The sequence below is a fragment of the Cinclus cinclus genome, chromosome 3 (assembly GCF_963662255.1).
Source record: "Cinclus cinclus chromosome 3, bCinCin1.1, whole genome shotgun sequence".
NCBI classification, from domain to species: Eukaryota; Metazoa; Chordata; class Aves; order Passeriformes; family Cinclidae; genus Cinclus; species Cinclus cinclus.
In genome coordinates this window covers 39,071,843-39,092,021 of record NC_085048.1, presented here as the reverse complement: position 1 = coordinate 39,092,021, position 20,179 = coordinate 39,071,843, and the positions used below count along the sequence as shown (strand labels likewise).

Here is a 20,179-nt window from a genome sequence, read left to right as displayed (position 1 = left end):
TAAAATCTTGTTCAGAGCAGCTTTCCTTTCATTACAGTATCAAGTTGAACTATATAATCTTCTTGCCTAAATTGGCTATCAGTACTTCAGATAATGCAGTAACTAAAAGCCTCTTTAGGCTACTTAATAGTGCAGAACATGGGGGTTCTTTTCATTATGAAAGTGACTTATTGAGTTTGCATTGTAGCTTCTCATAAGCTTATGTACCTGGGAGTTTTATTCAGCCCAGGAGGATTCTGCTTCTGAAAAGCTTTTTTTTAAAAAAATAAAAACATCCCTCTCCAAGAGACATTAATTGAGATGCCTTCAAAACTTGAGTCCTACCACACAGTAGATCCCAGAACAGATGTCTGACTGTAGTATTACTTCATGCAAGTAAAAACTGTGATTTTAAAGGATAGAACATATATTACAACAAAGCACTTAATGATGTGTTTAGTGGGTTATTAAAGACATATTTAATACTAGCTGTAGTGGTTGGAAGTTTCTGAAAAAGCAACAGGACTTTATGTAAATGCATAGCAGCACCTGCCACATGAGAAACTAATTTAAAGAGTTTGGAAATATCATTCTTCTTTGTCAAAAAAATAATGCAAACAGAAATAAGGCATTTTGTATCATAGTCATCAACCATTGCCAAATGGGTGATCTGAGGGGTGGTATGGACATTTGCAGATGTGACTGATAGTTCCAGTAATATTAATGAGAGGAAGACTTGCAGAGTGCTAGTTTATGCTGACCATACCAAGCATACACCAAAACAGAAGTCCAAAATCAGTTAGGAATGAAAAAAATGCTGATTTTAACTGAAATATAGAAAAAAAATGTATAATGTTTTATTAGATGCTCTCTGCATAAAGGCTGCTTAAGGCAATAAACATTATTTAAATTAAACCTTTCTACCTTATTTTACATTGAACAGTTTGGCTTTCAAAAAGGGTATATTCTGACTAGATATATAGAGGAATGTTTTTATTACGAGGATGGTGAAACACTGGCATGGTTGCTCAGAGCTGGCAGACACTCTATCCCTGGAAACATTGAAGGTCAGGTAAGGTGAGGCTCTAGGCAACCTCACTCAGTTGAAGATTGCTACTCACTGTAGGGTTGTTTTACTATAGGATGGCAATGGTTTCTCCCAGTACATTGTTTAAAAAGAACACTGCTTGCATGGATGGACATTTCTTGCAACTGTAAATTCTGCAAGTGATGGTGAAAAGGTCCTGCAAATAATATTGTAGCTAGAGTACCTAGTTCACCTCATTTCATCATTCAAGCCCATCTATATAATGAAAAGTTGGTAGTATTAAGCTGTTTTGAATAGTGTGAGGGTTTAACCCCAGCCAGCAGCCAAGCCCCACAGAGCAGTTCCCCCACCAGTGGGATCAGGGAGAAAATTGAAAGGGTCTCTCCTTGGTTGAGATAAAGACAGTTTAATGGGGAAGGCAAAAAACATAAATGGGAATGGTAAGCAAATAAAGCAAAGCAAGGGATGAATTCACTGCTTCCCAAGGGCAGGAAGGTGCTCAGCCAATCCCCAGGACAGCAGGGCCCCATCACAGATAACACTAGCACATAAAGTGGGAAGACAAACCCATCACTTGAAATGTCTCTTCCTTTTCCCCACTTTATGTACTGAGCATGATGTCACATGGTCTGGAATATTCCTTTGGTTAGTTTGGGTCACCTGTTCCAGCTGTGACTCCTCCCAAACACCCCTAGCCCCCTCTTCACCAGTACAGCAGTACAAAAATCAAGAAGGGCCTTGGCTTTCTGTAAGCCCTGCTCAGCAACACCAAAAACATGTCTATATTATCAGCCCTGTGTTCAGCACAAATCCAAAACACAGCCCCATACCAGCCACTGAAGAAAATAAACTCCACCCCAGCCAAAACCAGCAGACATCTAAATTAATTGCTCATAACTATAGAATCACTGTTTGTAATTGGAGTTTTAACAACATTTTAAATTTCAGTGTGTTTTTCCTTGCCCTAAGCCTGGTGCCCAGTCTGTGACCAGACTGTCCTTTCAGCTGGAAATGCTATTACTGGTGATGGGAGACCTGTCTGAAGTAAGAGTCATTATAAGCCTTGCCAGATTTTTCCAGATTGATCTCCTTGGCCATAGGACTGTTCCAGGATATAAGAGGACTATGTGTATACATACTAAGCACCCTTTTTTTCCTGCAGTGTATAGAATTGAGGTCTAAGAGGCAGTATTTAATCTTTATATTTCCCCTATTCCAGAATTCAGGGTACCAATCACCTTTGACACATTATCATCCTTTTAATATGAAACACATGTCCAGCACATGATGAACAAAGGCAGGCAGAGGGAAGTCTGGCTTATCTTTCCTTTAGTAACCTTAACAAGATAACATGAAAAAAAACTCCTGCTCAGAATTCACATTTGACTTCCATTAGTCCCACAAAGCTGTCCTTCTGTTTTGTAATTTACTTTTTTTTTATTGTTATTGAAGAGCAGAAACACGCTAATTTAAATTACTCTTTGGTTTCATTTTCAATGAAAAAAAAAAAGTGGGTGGGGCATGTGTTTTGATAATAAGGATGTTCTGAAATAGAAAAATTCACACCTTTTATGCTGGACTAGACCAGTAGACCTATGGAAAGAATAAGGTCCTGGCTTATCTGTTGTAATTGAACAGAACAGGAGCTGCCACTAACATAAACTGCTTGGTCATCTAAGGAACTCTAATAACTCTGCACTTATATGCAATACAGTTCCCTCAGGAAACAAAATAGAGGCTTTACTGCACTCTGGTTTTCCTTCTTTCAGAAGCTTTTTGAAAATTATGTATGCAATGGGTATTTCCAGTTTAATCATATTTTAGAATTTTTAACTATACTTAAAACTCAAATTCAGTGTAATCAGCCCATCTGTTAGCAATGGTTATAAAATTATGTTGAAGATTAAAAATCTGATGCAGTGTCAATATGTCCTAGCATAATTAAGCTTGTTTTATGATGAATGACTAGGATACGGCTTTTGTCTACTTGAGCAGCTTTAAAGTGGTAAACCTTTAGCAACCTTAATGTACAAAGTGCAAAGGTATGTACAGAACAACAAGAAGTCAAAGCTCAGATCCTCTATTCGTAGATGTCGTGTCTTTACAGGCCTTTAGTAATGCTAGCAGAGTAATTCCACATTACAACCAAATTCACTGCATTTGTCAGTCCATCAAACATTATCTTGGCTCTACCCTTCTCCTTGAAGAATGACACCAAAACAGACATTAAAAATGCAAATTTGCTAAATTAATTGTTTTAGAAAGGACCAGCATGACCTGCATAGGCACTGGTGGAAAAATTAGCACAGCACTTGCTTACATGAATTGAGGGTACCGCTAAAAATACTTACTCTATTCTTCAGTACTTGAAGCACTGCAACATTAACGTTTTAAGCATTTTAATTCTGGCATTGCTGTGAAACTGCTATATATAATCATCTCTATTGGAAAACCATTCTTTATGTGGACACTTAATCCCTTTATAACGTGTCCTTGGGGGGAAAAAAAATCCGTAATTTTGCAAAAATAGAACTGCATAAGTCCTTTATACACAGTCTGCACTAAACTTCCTGCAGTCTTCCTCCCCTACAAACTCTGCCTGCAGATGAAGTGTTTTAACCTTGCCCTCTTAATTTATTCTACATTTTAATTTTCAATAAACAGATGCCGCCTCTTTTCGCGCTTGTTTCCACATTGTTCCACATTCTGCCTGGGTTGTTTCTGCATGTGTGAATATTCAATTATCTGTTTCTCCATGATTTGCAACTGATGTACTAAATGTCTGTACAGGTTTGGGGGAGGGTAACTGGGGAAGGCAAAATTTAGATGAAAAAGTGTTACAGAAGTTTCAGCTCTTCTGAAAGTCAGGAACTTGGCTCAAAAGCTGCTAAACTAAGAAAAGAGTAAATCACAACTAGAAGTCAAAGGATTACAAAAACATTACAGAAGCAGAACTGCTGCACACTGGCTCACAACATGAGAGTGTTTCTTTAGTCAGCACTTGGGTGTGAAATGCTCAAGAGACACCAAAGTGGCAGAAGAGGCTGCTGGTGCTGCTGCTTGTGAAAATCAGGCATTTTATGGATTAAAAGCAGAAAGCAGCTGATTCACTTCTGGTTATTTATAGCTAAAAGCTGATAACACATTTTAGGACTCAAAGGTAAATTATATATTTATATATTTTAATTAAAGCTATATAAGGGATAGGATATTATTCTTTATGGGACTGGCCAGAAAAAGATCAGCAAACAGCTCTTTCAGTACAGCTCTTCAAGACCTTGCGGCCCAAAAGTCTTAGCTGCAGATACAAAAATAGCCTTAATGTGTAAATCTAAGGAGTTCATGACACAGAATTTCACTTTCTTCTAAACAGGACAGTCAGTAACTGCTGTATTATTCACAGGTAGAAACAACATTTTTCCTGGAAGCAGTAGTGAGTTCTCACTGCTTGCAACTTGCCCCTTACCTTGCACACTCCTAGCTGGATAAATGAATTGTGTTGGCATCTGTTCTCACAGTGTGATGATCAGACCCTGACACCAGAACCAGCAAGCATGGACAGCTTTATGGCTGTGTGGAAAAACTGAGCTGAACTGTGTGTCAGAGGTACGTACCAAAACTGGTAGGCTGGGTAGGGACGAATGTTTGGTTCACAGTTGTATGTCTGCCCGTAATAGTAAAAAATTTAGAACATCACAGGTGGATCAGGAGGTCATGCACAGGATTCTGCTACCATGGCAGTTTTAGAAGCCAGAGACATTCAATGGAAGGATGGCAGAGCGAGGACATGGTGATTCAGAAACTTCAGCTCACCAGGCAGTCTTTGCAGGAGTCCTGCACAGCAGCTGGTGGTAGGTGAAGCCAGCCTTGCTCTCCCATCCTCACTCCTTCCAGCTGAGACCCCTCAGCCACTGGTGCTCGCTGTCTGCTTTTGTATCCACACTGTTCCCTTTACTTACCTGGCAATAATTAACTGGGTTGTGCAGACCTGGCAAGGGCTACTAGGCATTTTCTGACTTCAGGTGCAGCAAAGCACCCTCATCTGTCCTGTAGGTCCTGCAACAAAAGCAGAAAGACCAGATAGGAAAGCATGACACAAAACCTTAAATGACTAAGAGGTTGCTTTGAAAGACCTCTGCAATCAGTGGAACCTGATGATTAAGAGCCAGAGGAGGATCCTGACACTAATAGGACCATATGTGTTGTCCTGAGGCTCTGTGGCAGAGGGACCCCTAACCAATATAATGCAATTGCACAGCTGTTTAAAACTGCCATTCACAGCACAGACAATTGGTGACAACAACCAGAGCAGCAGAAGTGTCTAAAGAGCAGAAAAAAGACATGATAAATAACCTTCTTGCTTTTCAGACCTCGAATCAAGAGGCACATGCTCTTTTGCAAAGGAAGCTGCCCCCCCTCTGCTTCTCAGATCCAGGCCACTGCTGCCACTTTCTGCTGCTGCTCAGCAGTCATCCTGATCCATCTTAATCCCTCCCCTTGCTCTCCAGTAGCAGCAATTTAGAAATTACTCCATAGCTACAGCTGTGGTAAGCTATGAGACGTAGGAATAAAAGTCTCCAAACTAAGCTGAGACATAGAAAGCACTTAGCACAATTGTCCAGAAGTGCCCTGGGCTTTATAAACAGGAAGTGTCAGTTCTGCCCCCAGAACAAAAGCAGATCACTCATGTGGAGTGGTACCTCTGGAATAAGATTCAAACCCCCTGCACACGTTTTGATTATTTTAGCCGCCCTCCTCTTGAAAATGAGACTTGTACTCCATTTGTGTCCCTGAAAGCCACACTTAAGTCAAAGTTTGAATACTTGCCTGGCTTGGGATCTGCAGACCACACAGGAAAATTTCTGTAAATGGACTGTTCAGAGAGCTGTCCCTCGCATGCAGATTTTCAGGAGATCAAACATATTGAAACAAGAAATTAAAATGTATCTTGACGTGCAGCCTATCCACTTCCCATGCAGCATAGAGAAAAGTCCTGCCTAGCTATAGGCGTGCTTGGTGCACAGAGGGTGCTAGCAACTCAAGCCAGTGTGCCAGCCAAAGACTGCAGCTGCAGCTCTGCTCAAGGCAATGAAAGTGAGAAAGCTCAGCCAAAACAAAAAAAAAAAAAAAAAAAAAAACAAAAAAAAAACAAAAAAAAAAAACAAAAAAAAAAGAAAAAGCCATCATAAAACATTCTAACCTGATAAATATGGAAAAGGAGAGGTGATGTTCCACCAGTACATTGCCCAGTGGGAGACAGGAATGATTATAAAGATTGCCTCCCTGTAATCGGACCCTTAAAAGTTAAAAGATACAGTTTTGATGAGAAAGTGCTGCTCACTGGACAAAGTCAAACCTGTTCCCCCATTCAGCAGGCAAGGGCTACTGCTGCAGCACATTCTTCATGTGGCATTAGCAGGAGCATCAGCAGGAATTTGATAGGTCTGTTCAGGCAGCACAGTGGCAGGAAGCTGATCAGTAGGTAAGGCAGAGAAGTGCAGAATAACCATAAATCACAAATAGAGAAAGATTTAATTACATGCTTGGTTAATATTTACAAACATTGACATTTTTGTTCAATATGTAAATAAAACACAGAGATAAGAGACAGGGGCTGCAGTAGCCAAGCAAAGCCAAAATACACCAGGTTAGAGTATTTGCTGTGAACTGGCATATGCCTGGAGGGTGGAATGGAGACACACTATATAAACTGAAAGAATAAATAAATAAATATTGACATTGTTCTACACCTGTTTAGCCTCTGGAGACCAGTGATTTGTGGGACCATATGTTGGACAAAATGAGACTGTTCACTGATAATTGTAGATGTGGTGACCCCTTGCAAACTGGATATCAAAAATAGTAAGTAAATGGCAGATTTTAATTATACAGTAAAGAGGCTGATCTCCACCATTAAAAGACTGCAGCTGTTAGGGAAAATTGATCATATGACAGAAGGTAACATTTATTTGGTAGTAGACCTTGGTAAATGACATCCCAAACAATCTTTAGATTCTCAGACAAACACATTCAGTTCAGACTTGAGTTTAACCATGAGGCTTCATTTTCTTTGCCTTTCAGATGAGACATTTTTTATCTGTTCCTCTGATCCTATAGGGCTTGTTTGTTTCTTTTGTTTTCATCTGTTTTGAAGTATTTAAATTTCAGATGAAGTATTATTAAATGAGAAACTGTAAACGATGGAGTTCAGAATTGGAAGTCAACACATTTGTTATTCCTTTTGCTAAAGGTATTAAGTTGCATAATTAGCACAGTATCATATCATCTTTGTCAACATAAACAGAGCTTTTTTATTGTCTTTGAAAGCGCCACTGGTGAACAACTGAATGTGCAGACTCCAAAGAGCAGCAGCCCAGGAAGAACTGAGAGCATCCACAATGCCAGATGAAGTTGCATAAGGAAATGAAGAAGACACGTAGCAAGTAGTCAGTCACCAGCAGAAATGCACAACGCTCTCACAGATCTGTTTCTACATCTGAGGCCAAGGAGAGAAACCACACACAGGCTTTGTAACTCCCTTCCTGCCTGCTGTGATCCAACTGTAAGACAAATGTGTGATGGTATAAAGCAGCAGCCCAAGTGGATTGATTCTTCTCACTGACCCAGAGAAACCCTTCTATACACAGGGTCTGATGTTTTCCCCCTCCACTTCCGATTCTGTGAAGCACAAGGAATGTGTCACATTGTGCCAATCCTGTGGTGAGGCACTTGCAGAGTCTGAAGGTTGGGGCACGTGAAATAAGGAGCTGGAAGAAAGCAGGCTGCTATTCCATTGGAAGCGAAGGGGAGCGTAGGCCCATAGAATACTTCTTCCTTCCCCTCCTTGCTAACATCCAGCACCTGCATGGCAAAGCATACAAAATATTTTTGGGATTGCAGAAGAAAGCTGAAACAAATTTGCTGGCACCCACCTCATGTATTTGCTATTAATCCCAGAAGAAAGGCAGTTTCAGATAATTTTTAGATTATTTATGGATCTGGTGATCCATTTGCTGTTCTCATCACCCAACCCAAAACCTGAGTGCTCAGGCACTCGCGAGCAAGCAAAGACATTGGATCCTGCTTCCTGGCAGGAGAATGTGCAGCTGTGCAAGTGGGTTACTCTGCACAGAAGGGCTCCTGTCAGCACAGAGCACAAATCTTTTGGCAGCTCCAAGGTATATAGGGGGCACATAATCCCTATGGAAGATGGGAATGCCAAATAAATTACTGACTTTAAGTAAGTAAAGGTATTTGAAAAAAGTGGAATTTTTTCTTCCAAAGGAGAAAGCAACCTCAGTTTTCCTCAAGTGGAAGATAAAAGGGCTAGTTTTGCTGGTTAAAGCCAGGCACACTGCCAACAGCTGAGCAGGGACGGCACACACAGCTCTGCCAAATCACTCATTTTATTTCTTTTCCCTTTTATGTGGGGACTGTGACAGGCAGGCTGCCAGTTCACGACCAGTCTGGGGACGTGGACAAATGTCCATTTAAGAAAGCAAGATCCCAGGATTATTTTTGATGTCACTAAGCTGTATTAAAACCCAGGTGCAATACTGCAAAGTACCTGTTGATTATATACGAGCTCACCAGTGGAGCACAGCTGCTACCTCTGTACTTTTCTACTACTCCATCTAAGCATTATACGTCAGCTATAACCAAGCCAGCCTGAATCACTTTTTCCAATAAAATTTTTGGTATGGTATCCAGCAACTTGCTAAAACACAATTATGCTAATGACGAGAACATGTTTTTCACTGTTTATGTTGCATTTATCTTAGTCTTTATGAATTCATGCTACTAAGCGTTCAATATAGGACCAGCAGCTTGGCAACCTGTTATACTCCCTTCTTATGCTAAACTTAACTTCTAGTCTTATGGGACAGTTTGGAGGTGAAATTCTAAAATCCAAAAAGTTGGAAGCTAATAAAAATGTTGTTTATCAGCTAAAGTGCAGAAACTGAGATAAAAACAAGAGTTTCTGTCTTTAGCTGCCCAGATGGTCACAAAGCAGTGCCTGTCATGCAGAACTGCTTCACTCAGAAACATGCAGAAAGATAAGAATTCCTAATTTCTGCATCAAAATACCTGAAAGCCATGGATCTGTGGGTGAGCTGCTTTTATAAAAGATGGGAGAGCAGAAGAGTTTATTGGACAACCCATTGCCTAGGGCAGGGATCAGAAAACTTCCACTGAAGCTTTAAAGCACTAAGCAGTAGGGCAGGTAGCAGGCTGACTGCGCTTGGTCAATGAACAACTCGTAAACTCTGGCTGCCCTTCAGAAACACAAGTTGGAAAGAAAAGGAAAGAAAAATCCCAATATGGGCTGAAAAATTCTTAGCCCCATCATCCATTTCAGCAACTCTTTTAATTTTGAACTTGACTGTGTAATTGGTGAATATAGACACATTATTTTATCCAAATCTTGCCAAAGGAAAGACAATTCAACCATGGTTTACTGGAATATCTTAAGAGGAATTGTATCTATTAGCTCATCTGGAAATACTTTTAATGTCTACAGTACTTCCTCTCTGTTTATGCAGGTTCAGTGGCTGCATAAGAAATATCCTTAATCTCTCCTCTTCACATGTATTTTCCTTTTTTAATAACAACTGTGCAAAACTTATACTTGCAAAATTATTGGAAAAGATTTAAAAAAAACCCTAAATCGCTCACCTGGATACATGCCAAAGGCTCATTTGTCCAAATCGAATAGCCACCAACTAAATATATTCTACCATTGTGGACAGCAACTCCAGACTCATTTTGACCTAAAGCAAAGAAGGAAATAGAAACCACTTTCAGTGTTTAATTAACCCTTTTAACACCAAGCGCTGCAGTTCTGTAATGGGATGCAAACACTCCTGCCAGTAACTTGACTGTTTCAGAATTCCCAACATGTTGGAGTGAAGGTGAGGCGTGGGGACAGTTCCTTGCTCTCTGCAGGAGCCCTGCTTGGTGCTGCCCAGATGAGTAATAAGCCAAGATAAGCATTTATGTGGCTGTGCAGGGGACCATCTGCTCCCTCCTCACGTGTGTCACAGGTGACAGGCATGGTCCCCACCTGCTCCTCAGTCTCCATCAGACACGAAAAACCAAACAGCCACAGAGGCTGAGTGCCCCTCACGTGCTGCCCACACCTGTTCAGCCCCACTCCTCCAGGTACAAGTACGGTGAAAATCACAGGAGCTGCTGCACAAGTTCATCCCCATAGCAACAGTCTCCCGACAAGTATGGAAGTTTTGAAGGAAAAATACAGCCTTAAATAAAAACTGCACTACACAGTTCACCAGGCACATTTACTGCCAGTTGTACTGACAGAAAGAAAGGCTTAGGTAGCTTCTTAAGGCACAGGTTGTGGAAACAACCTGGAGGCAGTGGAGAGAAGGCTGCCTCACAGTTTTTAGTGGGGCAGGTCAGCTCCAGAATGAGGAGGGCGCCTGCAGTGCCAGGGTTTTGCAGTTGCAGATCAGATGACATCCTTCTCAAAGGCTGTCAGTTCCTCCACATAATAAAATAATTAACTAGTGAGCAAAAGACACATGAAAAACTCGTTCTGTTTGATCATGTGTAATTCCTTCTTAATCTATGCCTCTCTCCCTAGTGTCCATCAAGTACTCTGATGGCCTGACTTGGAAACCAAGCAACCCTACTGCTGGTGCTTCTCTGAGCATGTGTCACATGCCTGTCTGGAAGCGTGGCCAGCAGGTTCAGGGAGGTGATTCTGCCCCTCTACTCCACTCTGGTGAGACCCCACTAGGAGTACAGTGTCCAGTCCTGGGGAACCTTACTACAGGAAGGGTAGTGACCTGTTGGAGTAAGTCCAGAGGAGGCTACCAAGTTGATTAGAGAGATTGAGCACCTCTCCTATGATGAAAGGCTGAGAGAACTGGGGTCTGTTCAGCCTGAAGAAGACAATGAGCTCCTCTCATTCCTCTTGGGTTCAGTGTGACCTAATTGTGGCCTTCCACTACCAGCAGAGAGCCTACCAGAGAGATGGAGAGGGACTTTTAAAAAGGGCATGTAGTGGCAGGACGAGGGGGATTTGCTTCAAGCTGGAAGTGAATAGTTTTAGATGAGATATTAGGAAGAAAGTCTTTATTGTGAGGGTGGTGAGGCTGCTCAGAGAAATTGTGGATGCCCAGTCCCAGGAAGTGCCCAAGGCTGGACGGGGCTTTGAGCAACCTGGGTCTAATGGGAGGTGTCCCTGCCCATGGCAGAGGGCTGGAACTAGATGATAATTAACATGTCTTCCAAACCCAACCCAACCCAACCAAACCATTCTATGATTCTATGTCTCTGCCTGGGATTCACAGGGATACTGCATCTGGGAATTGTATCAGATGGAAGTGAATTTGGTGGACTGAGTGGCAGGGACAGTGAGCTGCAAGTTTTTGCAAGTTCTAGGTGTAACAGTTCTTCCCAATAAGTCAAGAAGAACTTTACAGATCCTATGGTTGACTAAGTGCTCAATTGATTTCTGACTTGATGGAATTCCAACAAGGACACGTCATTTTGGGTAATTTATTAAGAAGACACTGTTTAGAAATAAGCAAGAGTTAAGAGATTTCAGTGAAAGCTTTGCCCTATAATGCCAGCAGAAACCACTACAAAGGGATGTTACATGGCGAAGATACATCAGTATCTTGTACACTCAAACAGGGAACTAAGCCAATACCACAGGCAAGCTTTTGGAGAATTAACAGTACTGGTAATATTATGACATATTATTTTTGACTGCTTAATTAAAAAACATTTATCTGCACCTTCTTCAAAATTTAATGTACAATGTGCTAAAACAAATGTTCTATAAACCACTGAATGCCAGAACTGTAATGGAAAGTGTCTTCTTGGCTAACAATGGTCCCTAAATTGGAAGCATTTGTAGCATATTCATGGAGTTCCACGTAATAAAGGCATCTAGAGGGAAAAGATGTTTCAGCAGTGAGTTCCCCTTTTGTGCAATGCTCACCTGTCAGCATGTTGAAGCTGCAGCGGGTCCACTGGTCGGTGTCTATGCTGTAGGAGTCTATGTGACGCACCAGGATGCGATCGTTGTTGTAGTCGAGGTCGTTCCCACCTAACACGTACAGCTTCCTTTGGACAGCAGCCATGGAGTGATACACTCTCCTCTGCAGCATCGGGCTACGGCTTAACCACTTGTTCTGGAAGGAGAGAGAGCTTGTCTAAGCACTGCTCAGACACACGTATAGGGGCAGTGCAATCAACAGCAGCACAGTACTGGTTTCTTCTTACCCTTGGTGAGGAATCAGAAGTGCATATACTAGTTCTGTTCCTATACTAGACACGTGTGTTGGTTTTAACACTGAATAAGGATAGTGGACTTTCAACACACAGTTTACAGTTCTCACATTTAAGTTCATTAATTTAATGGCATTTCTTGCGCTATTTATTTTTTTTTTTGTCTAGCTCATCAGGTTTCAAAGGTCTTTTGTTTTCTTTATAACTCACTAGAAAATTCTCCTTAAACCAAACTATTAAATGTCTCCCTTGTATACAGTGTTAAAATTATCTGTACTAGTGAGTTCTGTTAGGAGAGAAATTCATCTGCCTTTTGTTATTCAGAAGCTTATTTGATCTTATCCTTGGGGAATAAAGCAACAGGAAAAATAATTTCCTAAAGAATCTTCTCAAATGATTCATTTGGTCTAATGTCAATCCTTTATTTGTGTCAACTTACAAAGTTACAACTTTTTGCATATTTTTGTTACTCATTAATAACATTCAAGAATTTTACCTGTTTAGAGAAGAGGCAGGAAGACATGGAAGACAAAGCAGAGTATTTTATATATGTGAGAAAACAATTGCTCCTGCTATGCCTACCAAATCTAACAACCTGGATAGGATTAACTTAAGTAGAGGAAGTGAAAAATCTGTGAGGATTTTTTTTGGTGATACATGTTCAGCAACTCCAGAGTTTCTAAGCCTTCTGCCTTTTAACCTCCACAATATATAGCTATACATTTCAATGTGTAATAGTTGAATATTAGGCATTAATGTTTGCATTAGTAGTCCAGTCTCTTAACACCAGACTATAGACACCATCTGCTTTGCAAAGCCTGCCTGCATCCCCTGATTATATCTTTAGCTTCCTCCACTGCAGTGCCTGCCAGGTGAGCCTCAAAGCACTGCAAAGGCAGCGAAACAGAGGGGCCTGGCAGGGTCATTTCTAATAAGGCGGTGTGTGAATACTAATCAGCATGTGGGGAAGCAGAGGTCAGCGCAGCCGGCTTGTTGGCAGGTAGCTGTGTGCTCGGTGGCAGATGGCAGGCATTATCGACTCGCCACAAAGGCCTCGCGCAGGAGCAGGCGCCGGGGCTCCGTGATAGAGCTATTGAGATTCCGTGCGAGATGCGAGCAGATGTGATGGTTTCCAGTACCCACCGTAAACAATATGCCAGCAGAATTTTTAAAGAGAGCTTGTGTGTACAAACACGAAGCAGACGACTTTTGAAGAATGCGTGTGCACAATTCCTCTGTAACTCTTCACTCGCCGCCAGCATGGCATGCTGAGGCAGCCCCAGCAGCGGTATTTTGGGGTGTAAATTTCACATTAGCAAGTGAAGAGTCCAGGTGAATGGTACACAATAGAGACATGCTATCCAAATAGGTGTCCACCTCACAAGCAAAGTAAGGTTGCTGCCTGTAATTGCTACCTGGATTTAGGACAGTCAGCATTTGTTGCCAATGATAACACTGCACCTCAGAAAGAACGAGGCTGGTGTGTTATCTCCTGCTTTCTGCTTCAGGCCCCATATGTGCTATGCTTTAAAAAGTCAGTGGGAACCACACAGAAGTATCTCCTGGAACAATTTTGTTCCAAATACAGCAATCAAAGCCTCTATCCTACAATCAGAAAAGTCAGTACTCTTCCACGTGGGTGTAAATCAGGCTATGCAACTCTGATTGCAAGCCTGGGACTTTTAATTCCTAACACAAAGCAAGAGGGCACAACCATGCCCTAACCCTCAGAAATGGTTACTGAGCCGTGCTAACCTAATCAAAACACATACATAATGTATGAAATAATCCCTAAAAGATATTTTAGGTGCTTGGGTAATGAAATGATAGGCACCCTTGCAGTCAGCAGAGGAAGTCACAGCCAGGTAGTACAGTTCTCAAAGTATACAGGAAACAAAAAGGCCCATATATGCAATTCAAAACAGAAATGCCAATGACAAGGAGCCGTTTTGGAACACTGACTTTGAGTACACATTGTACACATTGCCCAGGGCTGTTGGATTACAAAAAAAAAAAAAAAAAAGAAAAAGAACAAGCAAAATAAATACTGGGGATTTAAAGAACATTTCCGTATTTAATCTAAGATGTTTCCAATTCCTACAGGCGTAAAAAATGTAATAAGTTGTCAGGGTCTCCATTACTCTGTTAAACTCACACATCAGTACAAAGTGAATTGAAAACACCACTAATTCAAATGGTCAGCACTTTAGCCTTACAAAATCTTTGTATGTATTTGACAAGAGATCTGTTTGAAGCAACACAAAACATATATAACACAGATACTCACTTGCTTAGGATCATAGACCATGAGTCTATTTTGATATTGTGCAGTATTTGTTACTCCTCCTATAAAAGAGTTTACACAGGTTACATGTTTTCATAAAAGCAAAGCCAGGACCAATATCAGGTACAGCAAAATAATCAGTTCATTTGCAGATAACAATTACATTATGTACCACCACTTCTGCTTACATTCCACTGCACTTCTTAATCTGGTTACAAGGGAAAAAGCAACTCCATTTGTCAAACATATAGAAACACAGAACAGCATGAGTTAACACCCCTCAATACATTCCTTTCTAGAGCTAATTCCTTGGGCCAAAATGAGTTAAAAATTGACCTGTTTAACTGTGCATTAAGCCTTCATCAAGATACAAGGATAGAACCCATTCCTGTTCCAAGGAACATAGGGTGTGTGACACAGTTTAAAGAAGGAAGAGGTCAGAGAGAAGCTCTGCCTTACCAGAAGCATGACAGTTAGAAAGCTCAGTTCACAGCCTGTGCAACTGTACTTATCTGAACATTTGAAAGAAATTCTGTACTTAGTTTGCATTCTAGAGAGAAAATCTCCTCGTTTAGTTGTAAACTTAGGTTGGAAAGTTCCTCCACAGTGACCAGAAACAGCCCTACCATTTACTTTTCAGTAAGAAAATAAGAAAGCATGGTGTAAAGCACCTCAGAAAATCTCAGAACAGTCTGACCCAAGTAGATGCTTCAAACCATCTGTTTACCTCAACACAGTAAAGAGACAATTAATGGGAGATTTCACTAAGTAAACATGGACAAGTTCTTCAGTCTGTTATCTTACCTGTGCAAACATGTTTTTGAATGTGCTCAGGCCTTCTGGGGACATGGTGTCACTGCAGCACTGCCACAGGTCCCAGTCCCCCTCTGTCACCACGCTGGGCCCATGGGAAGATGGAATCGGAAATAAAACCTGCAAGCTGCATCTCACCTTCATCCTGACATGAGCTCTGGGCAGAACTAGGGCATGTCAGTGGCCACTCACTGACAGACAAACTGTTTATATTACATTTTTAATGGTACCAATAGTGGACAAAATCCACAGCAATGAGAGGAAGGATTTTCATCTTATTGCATTTCATTTTGTTGACGCTTCCCTTTTTGTGAGGGTATATCCTGTTTCAGCCAGGACAGCAGCACAGTGACATACATTCCTGCTGGCTGAGCTATGGCCCAACCCCACTAAGCTTGCTGGGTTGTTTTTTTCCCTTTTATCCCCAAGCTCTGTGCTGGGGAATCCTCATTTTTCCATCCTCTAGTTAGGCCAAGTGCAGTACTTTGGTTCAAAGCCATATTGTGATTTTGAAGCAACTGTGACACCTCCCCCAAGCCATTTTAGGCTGTAGGTTGGGACTGGTGTGCATTGAAGTTAAACCAGAAGCTCTGCTCCAGATGTGCACCAGCTGTGCTCCAGTTCCTAATGGCAGCATAAGGGTGTGAAATAATAGCTGTTTTTTTGGCTTTGTACCATCTGAGTACTGGGAACATTTGAGACAGAGGACCAGAACAAACCTAGTCCAAAGCAAAAAATGTCAAGGGTACATGGAGTAAACGTAGAGAACTTGGTGCCAAGTTGGTTTTACCTGCTGATCTGCTCCTACTGGGCTGAGCTACTTACTGACACAGAAGTACCCTCTGATCACTCAAAGAAACTTGAATGGGGCCAAGAATAGAAAGCAGAAACTACAGATGCATCTATTTTAGAGTCTTTTCTTCAGCTGTAGCAGCAAGGAGTAATGATGCTGTTACTTGGGTGCATCTCTGCAAGCACCAGCCTGTACTGGGCACCTACAGAGGGGTGGCAGCCCGAGCTCCCAGCTCAGAGATGCTCACAGGCTGAGAGATAGCTAGGATGAGATGTAGTCTCCCCAAACTGTTTCCATCACTGTGCCACACCCTGCCCATCATAGCACATGTGAAATGCACGCACAGGAACAGGCACCGGAAAGCAAAGAGTGCTCCTGTGTCTGATCTCACAATCTGTTATTTGTCTCTACACTGTTGTGCCAGCCTTCACATTCCTAGTGGTCATCAGCCACACAGACAAAACAATATTTTCTAACATCTGTTTTGTAATCTGATATTTTTTTCATACAGTTATTTTCACTCCCATCACAATGTCTAAAATGAGACATCAGATTAGTATTTTGAAAAGTAAGAACTACAGGAGACACATTTGAAACACAATGCTTGGCCATACATTTCCATTCAGAAATGACGCCTTAATTTGGGGGGAAAAGATGTGAAGGAAGAAGAGAATGAAGAGTGTTGCCTCCTCATAAAGTAATAAAATAAGCAAATAAGCAAAAATATTTCTTTCTCTTCACAAAGGGTCCCTCACACAGCTTACATCTTTTCCCCTGCAATATTGCTCATCTCTGGTGTTTTATCATTACATTCCCTTCACATACCGCTCTTCACTTTTAGATTAATCTGCCAAAATGAGATGCTAAGGATTTGCATACAGATTTGACTACACAAAAATAGATTTGGAATTAATAACAGTCTCTATATGTTTTAATTTCTTCTAGACTGGAGTACCCTTGCCTCCAGCAGTATTCTTGGCTTTGAAAGTCATCAAGCTGATTTGTCTGCTCTTAGGTTATGATGCCACATGCTGCTACACTGTCCCCGGCAATCAAAGTGCTCGCAGAGATAGATTCCATGCCTTCCCCTAACAAGTATATTTTATAGATTGGCAGTTTTGATCTCCCCTCCCCAGGGGGATAATCTGCATCTTAACAGGTTTCTATAGATACATCTGTCATTAAATATGCCATCTTATATCTGCATCAATTTTCAAACTCTGGTTCCTTCTAACTTTGAAGTGCTATAGCAAAAGTTTAAAATTTTCTGCCAAAATTCAGATTTAACAAGTCTGCAATGTCCTCTTGAACTATTTTTTTAAATACTACAGACAGTTGGGAAAGGGCAAAAGAGCCACAGTATGTCTCTTAAAAATAAGAAAAGAAGGGGGAAAAGAATTTAAATGGTACTAAAAATAATACATGCTTTCTTAGAAAAGAAATGGGGTAATTCTGAGGGAATTTCTTAAACTTCTCTGTCATGTTTTCTATGAGGAAAGGAGAGGACAGAGAGGCATCCTAACGGGAGAAAGCAGTTAAAAATACAAACTATGCTATTAAATTTGATGTCAAGCAGGAACAGCTAATGTGGTAGTAACCCAACAGTTAGAGAAGGAGAAAAAAAAAAAAAAGTCTGCCTGGTTAAATGATGGAAAATTTACAGTTTGGTCAGCATTTGCTGTTTTTATATACAGAGTGGTGATTACACCACTTTAACATGAGCAGCTTGCTTTGAGGACTCCAGTTCCTGGGAGGCAAGGAACATCTTCAGGACAAGACTGTCTTTCTTGCTCTTACAGACAGGAGCACACCCTCATGGAAAGGCCATCATCCAACCCATGGGCTCACAGTGTTTTTACATTGCCATAATAACTGTCTCTTACTCCCTTTAGGCTGTAAATATTTCTTTTTAAGCCTTCCAAGACCTTTAAGTTCCCAACTCATGCAACAGTGCCACTCTATGCGGGGAAATTGCTCAAGGATTCCAAAACACACCTCGTCCATCCCTTTCCCATACTTGATAAACATTTTCTTCCATCCCTTTCCCACACTTGACAAACATTTTGTGTTACTACAGTCTCCAGAAACACTCCACAAACCTCACTGAGAAACCCCTTCAAGACACACTTCTACAAAGAGAAAGGTAGGAGGCATTCAGCATTTAACATTTTCCTAAATGTTGATTCATTTAGGATTCAATGTTTTCTTAAATGACAATTTATAAGCCATATTTATAACGTGGCCTAGCAAGGCCCCCATATGACTTGAAAAATCTAATCCAGTCCAAATCCCCCAGAAAATATTACAACTCTCTCTGCAGTCCCCAAGTGCTAGGCTGCGTGCAGGAATCCGAGTTCAATGAGACGTGTAAAACTACATGTTGGCAAAAAGCTCCCATGTGTGCTCCTTCCAGAAAATCCAGGGAATATATAGAAACCCACGACATGTACCCTAAGTTGCTCTGCTATTTTAAAACAGAAATCTCTCATTTCTTAGGTGTCTGTGTGTTAAACACAAGATAATCCTTCCTCAACATGTAAACCTGCTGCCTCTTACTGCAGACAGCCCAGGTGCAGTGAGGACAGCTGAGCTGGAGCTTCTCCTCCAAGGTAAGGAGTCTCCTGGAAGAGGCCAACACCAGCTCTGGTGCTCTTTGGCTCCAGATGCAATCGAGCCACAAAAAAGAGGGGCACAAGCCCTACGTTTGTTTAAATCATTAAAGCTGAATGTTTACATTCAATCTAAGGAGAATCAATGATCAAACCAATAATGTCCATCACTGAAACGTGTGAGATCATTCATTCAAATACAGTAAAGATGAAGTCCGTATATATAACGAACATCCAGAGACTAAGACTGGGCCACTAAGGCAATTTTGATATACTTGTTAACCTCTCATTTCTAGTAAATCCTCTGCCAGCCGCACTGTAAAACTTAATTTGGATAAGATTCTGTAAACTCCTATTATACCAGATCTATTTTTCATAAAATAATTTCATAGGCTTTTGCTGAGAAAAAATTCTTTACTTCATGACAGCCTACAGATAGTAAGGTCATACTTTTCATCCCAAATCACTTGCAAACTCAGAATAAGTCTTCAAGATATGTTATCACCATCATTTCCTTAGTCAAAATCTCCACCATTAGGGAAAAAACGTCAACAATTTAAAAACTAAAGTAATTAATCTTGAAGTTTGAAAATAAATATGTATCTCCTATATTAAGTACAAAGCAACTGTACAGGGATGGCTTGTTTACCCCCTTCCTCCAAGCTGAGTTTTTATGTGCATGTCAAGATGTTATTTTAGCTGACACACTTAAGGTCAGACAAGTCAGGCCTCTGCAAAACACCAGTGTAACACTTTGTTTTAAACAAGACTTTTCATGTGCTAATCTCTGGAGCACCTAAGGCAAGGGGAAGTGTCATTATCCCAAGATGCAGGTGCAGGGATGGCCCAGAGCTGCAATGCCTGGCAGAGGTTCCCTGCCCCTCGATGTCCCCAGGGGCACCAGACCTATACCAGTGGAGGAAGGTTAACTGGATAGAAAAGGAGGTCTCCAGGTTTGCATGTGCACTCCACAGAGGATGCTGGGAAATGGGCACAGTTCAAGTCCTCGCTCTTATGGAAAATATTCCCCCGCTTTTATAGATAGTGATTGTTAGTCAAGCTGAACTCCAATGTAGTACAAAATGTACTTTGTTTATATTTCACTGAAATATTTCACTCTTCAAGCACTATGGCATGCAATTCATTTGTGAAATTGGTCATGGCATCAGATGTTAACTGAGGCCTGGAAGAATCACCTTTCTATAAAATTTCCAAACCATCTGCCCAATGCAGTGTCAGTACAGAGAACTTATTTGTTGTAGCTCAACCACAGTCAGCAACTCAGCCTCACACAGCCACTCATTCACTCCCCCAGTGAGGGATGGGGGAGCGAATTGGGAAAGTGAAACTGAGAAAATTCTGGGGTTGGGATAAAGGGAATTTGACAGATA

The 20,179-nt window shown here is 41.2% G+C and overlaps 1 protein-coding gene across 7 annotated transcripts in view; it reads right to left on the bottom strand.

Annotated features, from left to right (window-relative positions):
• Positions 1 to 7,726: 7,726 nt before the first annotated feature.
• The window catches only part of KLHL32 (kelch like family member 32), a 94,141-nt gene continuing 81,688 nt past the window's right edge, over positions 7,727 to 20,179 (bottom strand). For 5 of the 7 annotated variants that reach the window (XM_062488684.1, XM_062488689.1, XM_062488686.1 and 2 more), the window contains 4 exons: positions 14,577 to 14,635; positions 12,000 to 12,192; positions 9,704 to 9,798; positions 7,727 to 7,888 (listed from right to left, as the gene is read on the bottom strand). In XM_062488684.1, the coding sequence (XP_062344668.1) occupies positions 7,727 to 7,888; positions 9,704 to 9,798; positions 12,000 to 12,192; positions 14,577 to 14,635 (509 nt within the window). The remainder of the gene's footprint in view (positions 7,889 to 9,703; positions 9,799 to 11,999; positions 12,193 to 14,576; positions 14,636 to 20,179) is intronic. The other 2 variants (XM_062488690.1, XM_062488691.1) reach the window with 1 other exon arrangement.